Raw genomic sequence first — 12,902 nt, 5'->3', positions numbered from 1 at the left:
CGTGGCCCCATTAGACCTGGCCTTTTGTCCACTGCGCTTCATAAACACATCAGAACACTCAAATAAACCCTTCCACTCGGCCCCTGTAACGCCTTAATCAATGGGACGGTGCAGCGAGTCGGCAGGAAAAGCTTTTATACGTCTCATTTTTCAGCTGCGGCCGTAAATCCGCGTTCCCCGGAGTGACCGCTCAATCATCAAACCTGATTACGCGACAGATCGAGGCGGAGGTAAATCAAATCATGTAAAATAGGAGGCTTTTAAATGGCCTGGGATAAAATGGTTTGTGTAAAGAGGCTGTTCGGCTTTAAACAACCGCGGTGGCCTTTGCACGTTTCGCCGAAACGAAAGGCGCGCGCACAGCACTCACCCTGTAAGGCCTCGACTCCTCCACACGTCGTAGAGCACCAGAGGGATGTTGCCGCTCGCTGTGGTCGACCCAGCCTGGGGAGAAACAGAGAGAGAAAATAGAGGTGCGATGACGGATAGATTGTCTCCTAAGCTTCCTGCTTCTCGGACAGACACCCTGTTTAGTCTTCCCTCGCTGAGCCTCCATCAACTCCCCCCCCTCCATCTCCTCGCTCACGGACAGCTGTGTCAGCGCAGGTGTCACCTCCAACACTCACCCAGACACCCGCTCGGAAAACACACCCAGCCACTTGCCCACCCAAAAACAAACTCAACAAGTTCGCCTTGTCTGCCTCCGCAGCCATCAGTCCCGCGGATTTATTTACACAATACGGATTAGCTGTCCGCAGGGTTTTCAATCCATCACAGAGGGGTTCGAGAGCTTTGGGACAGGGCCGGTGAGGGTTAAGTGAGGGTGGCGGCGGCAAAAGAGAGAAAAAGGAAGAGGAAAATATTAGAAGGCGCACGTGTGGAAGCGCACGCACGCCAATCCACGCCGCAGCTTGTCGGACACGCAGGAAACCGCTCGCGGCATCCGCTATAAATTGTGACTCTGGGATCTGCTGGAACGAGAGGAAGATTCACACTTTTTTTTTTCTCTCTTCGGGAGAGAAAAAAAAAAAAATCACCCCTATTCCTCGTGTTTCTTTTGGAGACAGGTGGCTGAGAAATGTCTCTCCCCGTTCCACGTCTGACAAGTTTTCTTTTCCTTTACTGCCGTGGAACGGTGGAAGGAGGTTGTCCAAAACACACACACACACACACACATACACACATACATACACAGTCCCTGTGTAATTTATGCTGACATACAAAAATATCTTCATGTAGCTCAGGTTTTTCTCTGACTGAAGTCGCACTTAAACGCTTGCTTCACACCGAACTTTTCTGGTTCTCAGAAAGTGATTCAGAAAGCAGCTGCTACACATGTATGTTCACACACGCCTTCCTGCCACCGGTGAACACGACATCCAGTCATGCCAACCTGAGGAGAAGAGCAGCGTTGTGCGGCAGCGGCGCAGGAGGCACGTGGGAGCGCCGCGGTGTGCCAGGCGCGCCGCCGCTGCTGCAGGCACGGCGGCGTGGCAGGAGTCCTGACCTCGACGGGCGTCCAGCTGCGCCTTGGACGCCTGCCCGCCTGGGTCTCGTCTGCGTCAGGCCGCCTACTGCACAACTCCGGTCTTTCATTCCGCCTGCCGCGCGGAGGGAAACTGAAGTGACAAGTTCCAACACCCAAACTTCCTCCTCGTCGTCTGATCCAAAGCGTCCTGTTCCTGTTCAGTGCCAGCACTGCTCTCTCCCGTCTGGACCTGTCATCCCTCACTGCTCCAGGGACCGAAACCAAACCCCCGACAAGCTTTTATAAATCGTGGGTACGTTTGGAACCGAGGCAGATTCAGCTTCGATACCAGGTCAGAGCTGAGAGATTACATTTAGTTTTAACGTGCCATATGGCCCAGCTGGCTCTGGCTTCTTCCCACAGTCCTAAGACGTGCTTGTTAGGTTAATTAGTGGTTTTAAACTGGCTGTAGGTGTGCATGTGAGCGTGAATGGTTGTTTGTCCCTCTCGCCCAATGTTTTAAAGCAGGAGTCTTCAATGTTTTTCAGACCAAGGACCCCCAAACTGATGGAGAGATTAAGTAGGGACCCCCTTCCTACTATATGTGTTCTATATTAAACTCAGCCTAGTGCTATTTATAAAGATACATTATTATTATTATCATTTTGCATTCAATATTAAGATATTCAAACAATACAGACAGTTTCAAATATTATTTTTTTGCAACAGTAGGTTGGGAACGAGCAGAACTGTTAGCTTCTCTTCTGCTAATATGGCAGCATGTTTCTGGATTTCAAGTGGGGACTGAATAGACTGAATAGGAGAGCCATGTTAATGTTAATGTCTATTTAAAGAAATTTAAATCTGTGGGGGAGAACTGTGGGACAAAATTTGAAAAATACATAAAAAATGTCTAATCAACCAAAGATTTTTGTGACCCTCTTGCAGTATCTTCGCGGACCCCCTGTTGAAGACCTATGATTTATAGTGTATGTAGGTCAAAACCAGACATATATATTTAGATCTTCTGATACTTAAACTTACGAATCCACAAGTTTAAATGTCAAATCTGCATCGATATATATATGTGAGAAAATAGTGGTGGGATTAAAATGTGACGACATATCAAGTTGCATGTTCCCATTTTTCCTTATTCCCTTGTTTATTCTTGCTCATTAATACAGACAGCTGGATTATTTTCTCATTTTCATCATTTCTCCTTTTTTTTTCTTATTCAAAGCAAACCCCTCCTGTAATTACTAATGTGCTATTTGTTATGTTTAAACGGTTCCAAAGCTATTAAAAACCATCAAAATAAATCACACCGATCTGAATCAGAGCAGCCGAGTAGCGTTTCATTCTCGCCGAACGCAATGAAAACCTTTTTTTTTTTTTTCCCAAGCTCACCTGTGGCGCCATAAGTGAATCCAAAACCTGGCCTTATAAAGTTATAACTGAACCCCAGCGCAGGCCGTGTCCTCTGCTGGTGGTTAAATTACAGCAGCTGCATTTCAGATAATGTTTACAGGAAGCTTTTGTACCTCACTGTTCCAGCTACAGCCAACGGCTTCTCGCAGGAGATCAGGACTGTCGGAGTGTTTTGTTAATTCCAGTATCTCATTAGTTAGAATGGGGGTGGGAATGGAACAGTATGTCTTGTCCAAGGACAGTATGTGTGTATGTGTGTGTGTGTGTGTGTCCGTGGGGGGGCTGATTGGGGTAACTCTGAACTCACTACCCTTTGCACACACAGGCATATTGAGGGAAGCCAGACGTACAGTTTGAGCGAGCCAGAAGAAAAAAAAAAAAAAAAAAAAGGTGGTGGAGAGAGGGAGGAAGAGGAGGAATACCACAACATAGAGAGGAGGGTGAGGGTGTGTGTGTGTGTGTGTGTGTGTGTGTGTGTGTGTGTGTGTTGGAGGAGGAGGAGGAGGGGTGGGGGGCTGTTTTAGAAGATGGACAGAGTAGGAGAGCTAACAGGAGGGACGCTGGCCTTCTGCTTCACCTCTCAGTGACAAGCAGCCTTGAGATGGAAATTCCTCTGGAGCAGCATCAAATCTTAACACTAACCATGTGCACAAACATGTCTTCCCGACACGGTCCATATTCCGCATCAGGTGATGAATGCCTCACTACCGTCCCGGCGCTACCTCGGCCCGCTCTGTCCCGCTCCGCCCGCTGACACTGTTGCAATCAACTCAGTCCTCGGGACCGCTCGGCTCCCTGCCTGCGAGGCATCACCTGACAGCAGTGTTTAAAAGTCGCTGCCAGAGGAGCTGGTGCGCTCTCTGGCCGGGTTTGAGTGTGTATACCTTTGCAAGCATAATCCTGGTCTTCGCCACGTCAAGCGGAGTGGTGACGAACGCCGCCACCGCACCTACGAAAGAGACAACACTCAGTTTCAGCACGAAGCATAAAAGAACCTCAGCTCCCTGCTCTCAGAAGAGCCTTTAAATATAAAAAGAAACTGACCCATAAAAGTGTCCAATTACTTAGGCGCAGTTACAGTAACGTATTAATTCTGCAATAAACAGCGCAACTCTTGGCCCTTCTCCCCATTAAGTTCGTGAAAATGATGATATTCCTCGTTCCAAACCATCCTCCACTCCCCCTGTTATTAGACCGCAAAAACCAGACACACTTCTATTCCCACCCCCACTCCCCCCTCACCTCCCTTCCTACTGACTCACCCAGCACCTTTCCCCTGAGCTACACACTTCCTTTTCCAGCACATAAACATGCACGCACACACACACACACCTGGCCACTGACTCCTGTGAGCTTTATAGGAGCAGTCACACCCCGACTTCCCTCCGACGCGCCGCGAGCTGGAAGCCGGACGGGGCGGCTCGGTCCAGACGTGTCCCCACTGAGCCGGAGTGTGAAACTCCGCATTGTGTACGTGTGTGTGTCACAAACATAGCAACTGTTCTCCACAAACATGTCCGTATGGGCCACCGAGGAGCAATGCGGCCACAAGTGAGATGAGGATACAGGAAAATAACATTTTACTGGTTAATGCTTCTCGGGTGGATTGACTCAAGAATAAACAGATGCAGCCCTCTTACTGTAATATATGTTTTGTAATATTCTTAGACAGCAGTAAAAGGAGGAATTGACTCAATAAATCTTACTCGCCTCAACTTAGTGATCTGAATTATAGTATAAGGGAGAAAAGGAAAGTGAAGGGATGAAGCTTAGACACCAACCAGCGGCTGACGTAATCTCGGGCTGGGCCGTTTTCAGTAGGAGGTTCGCGCGGGGTCAAGTCCGCCGTAAGTTAATGCGGGCCACTGGCGGAGATATTTGGGATGATTAAAAGCGCCTGTGTGAGCATTTCCAGTGTCAAGCAGATTATGTACGAGTGAAGGAGAGAGTGTGAAGTGCAATGTAAGGGGAAGTGACTGAAACCTGAGGATCCCTCTTGGACGGCAGCTTGGTCACGGAGGGATGTGAACTTGACTCCTACCCTGGACCCCGCGGCCCCCTGTTCCTCTAGTCCAGCCGCCCCCCACACCCCACCCCCCTACACACACACCGCTCCACTTCTATTTGTGTCAAATTCCTTTTCCCAAATAATCCACTTTCTCAGAATTAAAGCTGACTGACTCAAACACATTTATTTACTTGTGGTGGATTACGGACCCCTTCATGGCCCACGTCACAATGTTAGCTGCAGGCAGAGCAGAGGGAATCTGGAGGCAAACACTGTCACTGCAAACATCATAAAAATGTCATCTTGATGTATTTTGGCGGGGGCAAAACCGAAAAAGCAAAATCACTAGGTTGAAGTTTTACCGCATCATCAGTTTCAGCCTGGACAACGCTATGGCTAAATTGTGACGAAATTACATTAAGTTAATTGTTACATGTTAATGCTAACTGCTAGCTAACTCAATATTAGTTGTATGTTTCAGGGGGTGTCCTAGTAGAACTACATCACCCTCCACTTCGTCTAACGATTTGCATGCCTACAGTTTTTCTTTCGTGTAGACGCTCAGTTTCTCAATTAGGTCCGTATAAATGTCTGGCCATTGCGCGGTGGGCAGTCCTGTCAAATCGTCCATCCACTGAGTGAGAGTCTAGGGGTTGGTGAATTTAGTCCCATTAGTCAGAGTCGACCTTTTAAAATAACCCTCACAGTCTAAGCGAGTGAGTCTATTAGTATATTCTCTAAAATATGTGTTTTCCTTGTCCATTCTTGCCAAAACAGACTGCTGAAATGTGCTAACTGGTGTTTACAGGTTATAGTGTTTGAGATGCTTTGCCTCCAGATAAGCCCCGCCCCTCAAAAAACATCACACTGTTTAACTGTGGAGGAGTCTATTAGTAACAATTTAAATTCCACTAGCTCTACAATAGGCTCAAGGCAGCAAATGCAGGAAGATAAAAACAAATCCACCTGACGAATCCCAACACGTTTTCAGGGCCGTCACCTTGCAGTTATTTCTTTTATGCTGTTCCTTCTATGCATAACTCTGTCTGCAACTTCATCAAATTTCTTTCTCCCTCTTCTTCCCACCGAGGCCACAGGCCAGGTGGGGTGGCGCAGGGCCACGTCTGCAGCTCCTCGGGGTGTCGTGTCCTTCTTTCCTTTTCTCTCTCTCACCTCCATCCCCGTCTCAGCATCGCCCCTGAGCAGCTTACTTCAATCTGCCTTTTGCCTGGCTTCTTTTAGCATCGTAAGAGTTATTGACTGTTACGGAGTCCAACGGCTGCTCCACGGTCTGGTCTGCAGGACCGTTCTTCTTGTCAGGAATACGTATTTAGATTGTGGTTTTCGCTTTTTCACCATGAAAGAGATGGAGAATGGATGGAAAGACAGATGGAGTGGCTTTTTTTATTTTTATTGAGAGCAACGATACAGGATGTACCCGCTATGTTACTATACACCGACATTATGACCACCTTCCTAATATTATGTAGGTCTCCCTTGTGCCTCCAAAACAGTTGGGACTCATCAGAGAATGGACATGCGTCTTCTGATAGTGTCCTCTGATGTCCAGCAACCAAATGTTTGGGCCTTTGTGTCCTATGGATTGAGGGGAGGGGCCTACATGTCTCATCCCACAGACACTTGATCAGTTTGGGACCTAGGGAATTTGCAGCTCTTGAGGGGAGTTCTTGTTTCCACAATGGTCAGTACGTATTAAAACGGCTTCACGGAAGGAAAAACCAAGAACTGACGTCAACACTGTGAACGGCCGAGGTAGTTTACGGACGCAGAGAGCAAAGGACATGTCAACTTCAAAACTGGAGCATGTAGCAGTGGAAGAAGTCGGCTGATCTGATGCAACATATTTTCTTTTACGTCACATGGATCCCTGGTATGTGTGGTCCACATCTGTAAGCATCTGACAATTGATGTGATATGGTTTTGTGTATCATGGTGCCAACTTTTGATCCCATTTATTTATTATTTTTTAGTTGCTACAGTTCAAGAATTAAAATAAGAAAACTTCCCGTCGAGCGAGCAAGGATCAGTGTGTGTCACTTTTCTGTGGGAACGTATGGCACCAGGGTGCAGGGATGCTGTCCCCATGTGGAAATGCTGTTACACTTTAATGAGGTCACCGGCGTTATTCACTTCAACAGTTGGTGGTTTTACACCACAGTCACATCACAAACTTAAAAACCAGTTAGAAACTGATCAAACTGCAAAGCCACATGTGTTTTTCTCGAGTTATCTGAGTCAATCGGAGCAAAAGCCTAGGAATCATGTGATGTAGCTAAACGCAATGATTCAACGAGTACAGGGTTGTTTAAGATGAGCCAGGCCTGCACACATGACTGGAGCACAATGCGTGCTGGTGAAATTTGGTCTGACTTGCTCCCAACCTGCCTGCTCATGTACATGTGGGGAACAATGACTTCATAAAGCCAACGTGGCTGTAGTTTTTTTTTTTTTTTTTTTTTTTTCCCCCACTGAATGCAAACCCTGAAACTTCAGGGTATGACGGAAAACCCTTGGCTCTTCCTTAATCTAAGAGCTGATCGGTTTAAATGCTGGATCAACAACAGCAGGCTTTATTGAAACATGTCTTGTTTTGTTTAGCTGGAGGTTGTTTTTCAGCCTGGAAGCCAGAAAAACTTGCAGTGCATTTACACTATAGCTGACATGAGCTACAACTCGATCAGCGTTGCAAGTGACACTTGGTGAATTTCCATTACCCCTAGAAATGCGCAAAACCTAAATATCGCAATAAAAAACTGGTAATGGAAACGCCTACATTTAGATATCGCTCTCATGAGGTGGTTTTCAGATGTATCAAAAGTTTATCGCAAAAGTGGAATGGAAATACTTTTTTTTGCAATTCCCCATCACTGGAGATGATGCAGGGGGTCATGTGACCAGTTCACTTGAAGTCAATGACGAGAACACCTTTCAATGGAAACACGCAAAAAAAACAAAAAGCGTTTTTGGAACGGGATGTCACCACATTAGAGGAGCGACAGGAAAAGTTAACTAACTCCACTTTCATGTCGTGGGTCTTATCCGACTGGTTCAGCCTTCATCAATCCAACTATGCTTCCCTACTGCGCACATACCTGCATACTACATACTTCCAGGAGTAAGAGGTGCTTTTAATAGTTTGAAGAGAAGAAGAGTTTTATCATAGACTTCCTGATCTTGCTCAAGGCTTTTGCCAGTAAAATGACTGGGGAGGGATCACTTTCATTAAGCTATTTTTATTTATCAGATCATTCCAGATCCAGCACAATCCCACAAGAACCTTTTCTTTGTTTGGGGAGGTCATACACCAAGCAAACAGCCCGTTGTGGCCTGCAGTCAGTGAGCGTCTGTGACCTTTGAGTTTCCGGTGAGTTGCACATCGTTGGCACTGGTTGGACTCTCATGGTAGTTGTTTCCTTTTACACAGACCAAGAACATATGTTGCCGAAGTCTTTTTTTTGCCAAGACAATAGATTGGGGAGGTGAAGTGACGCCACAGTTGGGTAATTGTTTGCAGTTTTGCATGTTCCTACATTTAAAAAGAAGAAGCGCTTTTGGACCTTCTTGCATATACTACTAATATTTTGATCCAAGTGCCATTTATTACCAATGGTAATGCTCAGGGGGCCTCATGTACATAGGGTGCGTGAGCTCAAAAATGTCGCGTGTGGTCTTTTACACTACAAAATTCAGATGTATCAAGAGTGAAATTACAGTGGAAATATGGTAGATTTGATAGGTTTTTGCAAAGCACATTTATAAAAGTTTATGTAAATTTGTTAATAGTGTAATAGCTTCATACTCCAGTCCAGATAGTGGTGGTAATGCACCTAACAGTTGTTTGCCAAACGGGGCGTGGACAAGAGCTCTTAATTCAACGTGATTGAGACACAAGGGAAAAGTGCTTGGATTGATGTGTGCACACAGATTCTTCATACATTAGGATTTTTAGCTGAGCAGCGTTTTATGGGTTTGAGCGTACACCTATTTTTAGTAGAACTAAGTCTTTGTACATGAGGCCCCGGGTCTTAGAAAATAACACATAAAGATAAGAATGATACTTGGCTGTTAACTTTTGGTTTTAAAATAGAACAAGCAAAACTTCTTTTGTTTTCTTTTCTTTTGGTTCATGGTTTGATTTAATTCTAGAGTTGCGTCACAAGTCGTTTTTCCCATTCGGAGAGTTTTTAATCAACTCCTTCACTCTTTTCCTGCGCCTTCCCCTCTTTCCAAAACCACTTCAGGCTCCAGTGCTCAGGAGGTCGCACAGCTGCTGGGGCCTATACCCAGAAACCGGCCCCTCTCGTCCCTCCTCTCCATTTCCCCCTGATTGTCTGCCTGTCCCCTGATACTCATCCAGCCGAAGACAGTCCAATAAAGTCTGTGAAGGGACTTTTCTTTTGCAGTGTGGATAGCAAGTTCTATGCCGTTTGGTAACAGTGGATTTTACAAAAAATAAATAAATAACTGGAATAGTTTGCTCTTTTCATTTTCTCTTGGGCCCTCTCGACTTCAGCGGGTCTGGTGTGCAGGTGAGGATGTGGTTCGCACGCAGATCTCACCTTGAAGGCATCGTACAAGAATGTGGCTTACGTGGGCAAACGTGCACTGCCCTTCTGGCCATCTATTCGCCCATCCACCCTCTATCAATCTACCTACCTACCTATCCACCTAGACCGTCCACTCCTCCCTCCCCCTTCAACCTCCCCCCTGCCCCCCTTCAACCCGCCTCTTTCCCAAAAGCAGCATATAATCCCCTGCACCTGCAAAAGCTCCGCACACCGCCGCCTGCCAAGAGTAGAGCGTGTGACCTTGCCTCCGTGACCACAGCGTCTGGGAGAAAGAGAGAGGATGGAGTCCGTAGAGGGGGATGATGAAAGAGCAAGAAAAACAGAGAAAGAGGGGGACAGACGGGGAGAGAAAGAGAGATGATTGTAGTTAGTGGAGATATCAGACACGCTGAAAACACATTGTGAACCTTGCTCTGGTCTGGGGTCCTGTCTGGGCTGGGAAAAGGGCTGCGGGGCTATTTTTGTGTTGCCTCGTCTCCCCAGTGATGTCATGCTACTTGTTTCCCAAGAACCGGGACGGGACGAGAGGGAGAGGCAAGAGAATCTGATGATGTTTTCCCACTCCACCGCACTAAATCTTCACACATTTTGTGCAGACGCCGCGGTGTTAGTTCATCACATATTCACATATCAGACGCACTCATAAACACATTAAATTATTTGTCTGTACGTATGGTTTCTCACTAGCCTGGGAGCCAGTTTGAGATCCTCACGCCCACGAAAACTTTATTACTCCAGATGTTCTGTAACAAAACTGAAGTAAAGGTCAATTTGAATTGAGTTCAAAGTCTGGCCTAGCTAACGGCAGTATACTTCCTGCTTCCTGCTGTTAGTATGGGTAGTTAGCTGGTGTCTTCTTGTTATTAGCTGACTGCTAATCTGCTGGTTGTTTTTTTTGTTTGTTTTTTTTTATCATGGAGTGTTTTCAACCAAAAAAAAAGAAAAGAAAAAAATAATTGGATAGTTATGTCTCTAATATATTGTTCTCTTTTGCAATTTATCCAGTTGCTTGATAACGTGGTACCTCCGGAGAGGTGGAGAGAAGCACGTGGCAGGTCTCTGAAGCCAGATCGTCGTTCAAAATTTCATTTTATTTTAACCTTTATTTAACCAGATAGATCCCGTTGAGATCGTAACCTCGTTACCTCAGGTGACCTGCCTAAGAAGACGGGAGCACACGGCGTTTAAGACTTTTATAGACTCATTTCTTTCACCATTTTGGCAAAAAAAAAAATAAATGTTTTGCTTCCTTTCAACTTCTGCTTCACCCTCCACTACTTTTTTTATAGAATAAAACCATTAACCATGACTGCACTTTGGATTCTGCTTGCTTTCCACAGCATTACTGCTGCTTTGACCACTATGTGCTTTTCATGAGGTCATGATAACGGAACGAGGAATGCATTAATGGTTGTGGATAATATACTTCATTTTACTGGCAACAAATTAAAGTGAATAGGTTTTAAACATATTTTGCATTTATTTATTTATACGACGATTCAATACATGTTTTTATTTGTCCAAAAGATTTATAGTGTTTTAAGATGTTCTTAGACTGTTTTACAGGTCAAGCTACACTGCCACTATGGAAACAGAGTCAGCAGAAAGTAAATGTAGAAGACGACTTCCAATGTATTCTATAGTTAATTACTTGCTGAGTCTAAAAACCTGCAGATAACAAATGCAACTGGCTACTGACGGAAACCACCTGATGTTTTCGGTCTGAGATAGAGAGGAGGATGTGACAGTGAAGCCGTCTCTTTCTCTCCCCCCGCTAGTTTCGTCAGAGGGATGAGGAGACGGACCACGCGAGGTTTAGTCTCCGTATGAGATGCATGTGGACAGCTGGGCCGCCTCGGGCGCCGCAAGGTATGATTACTTCTCAGGGAGAGCAATTGAGCAACAGCATGAAGCGATTACTAATATTTTCTTTGTCCATTGCCCCCCCCCCGCCCTCCACCCCCCGCCACGAGTTCAATCTGTTGCACGTTATCTCATTCTCCTCCTATCCCACACACATGTGGACATCACAGGAAATACGTGGGAGTGCGTGCATGTGCACGCAAACACAAACACGTAAACACAGAGACGAGGCAGAAGAAAGAATCGGCGGCGGACAGAGGGAGAGCGTCTGCGAGCTCGGGATGGGTCATGTGTGTTCCATTACAGGGCAGATTAAAAGGGAGATTTTGTTTTCCACATCAAAGGCCTCACGCTGGGGGAATCCTCCGTTTCTCTCCCTCTCGGACCCTCTCCCTCCCTCGCCCTCCGTTTCATGAATAAATAATGAGGAGTAAACCTGGGAAAACAAACTTTTTGACCTGTGAACCCTCGTGTCAGGGTCAGGCTTTGCACCTGGATGACTTCCCACAGGAAAAAGAGGCGGCGGGGGTCCGTGCGCATCGCGTAGCGCGCATGGTGTGTCGAGACGCCGCATATGCATCTCCCCGGCCCGGTTTGAGTTCCCATCACGTCTTTCGCTCAGAATTCCTTGGATTTTTTGTGGCTCTCTGTTGGTGTTCAATTCTAACCTAGATGTGTTACACCCTCCTGTTTTGCTTATGTTATTTTTGAGGTCAGGACACATGGAAATAACTGCGAGCCTCATTCTACTGTTGCTGTTGGGAAAAACAACCAAGCGAAAACCGCAATCTTGTGCAATTAATGTTTGAAAGAACTGTGAGAATTATTCACATGGACACTAAAAGCCTGGTGTGAACAGGCTCTAAATCTCACTGCAGAGAACAATGTGTAAAAGTCTCTCGTGATTTATTAAAGCCTCCAAACGTAACTTATTTTGCTAACTCATAATCACCTGAACTGACTGAACTCCACAGAAGAATTCAGGTGCTTTCTCCTCTCCTAACAAGCCCACAGCCTCGGTTTGGTTGGTTTTCTCCTCCTCTATTTTTTTTTTTTTTGTCTCTCTGACAGCTGTGCTGGCTCAGTGTGAAATAAAATGGAAAAGGCCATAACACAGCACATTACTATCCCGCAAAGCAGATGGGAGATCGTGCCACACACAGGCACTCTCGCAAATCCCTTCACTCTGGCATTTTTCAAAACTAAATCACATTATTTTGGTTTGAGAAAGTCTCTGAACGTCGCGGTGGTCACTGCGGAGGAGCGGCGGTAACGACCTGTTTGGTCGAGAGCCTCCTCGGGGGCTAGCTGGCTAGCTGTCGGGAGAGGAGAGGAGTCGATAGGAGAGGTCCGGATTACTGCAGCGGAGCTCTCCACCAACGGATGTGTCCAGATGGCCCGGAGAGAGGGGGCCTTTGACTGAGGGACAAAGAGACACTTGTGGACGGCAAAAGTCTAACCCCAGCAAACGCAGAGCGTGCGCGCGCGCACAGCTGTGCGGCGCATTGTTCCACCGTTAGCTCCCAACATTGATGGAATGTTTGAC

The 12,902-nt window shown here is 46.3% G+C and overlaps 1 protein-coding gene across 1 annotated transcript in view; it reads right to left on the bottom strand.

The window, feature by feature from the left end:
* Positions 1 to 12,902, bottom strand: part of slc25a26 (solute carrier family 25 member 26) — a 55,374-nt gene that overhangs the window by 7,920 nt on the left and 34,552 nt on the right. Inside the window, exons 7-9 of the mRNA XM_047583784.1 lie at positions 9,686 to 9,755; positions 3,781 to 3,845; positions 371 to 444 (exon numbers count right to left, since the gene is read on the bottom strand). Of these exons, the coding sequence (XP_047439740.1) occupies positions 371 to 444; positions 3,781 to 3,845; positions 9,686 to 9,755 (209 nt within the window). The remainder of the gene's footprint in view (positions 1 to 370; positions 445 to 3,780; positions 3,846 to 9,685; positions 9,756 to 12,902) is intronic.

The sequence above is a fragment of the Mugil cephalus genome, chromosome 4 (genome assembly GCF_022458985.1).
Source record: "Mugil cephalus isolate CIBA_MC_2020 chromosome 4, CIBA_Mcephalus_1.1, whole genome shotgun sequence".
NCBI lineage: Eukaryota > Metazoa > Chordata > Actinopteri > Mugiliformes > Mugilidae > Mugil > Mugil cephalus.
Note: the sequence above shows the minus strand (reverse complement) of the source record. Positions and strands in the feature narration are given on the sequence as shown.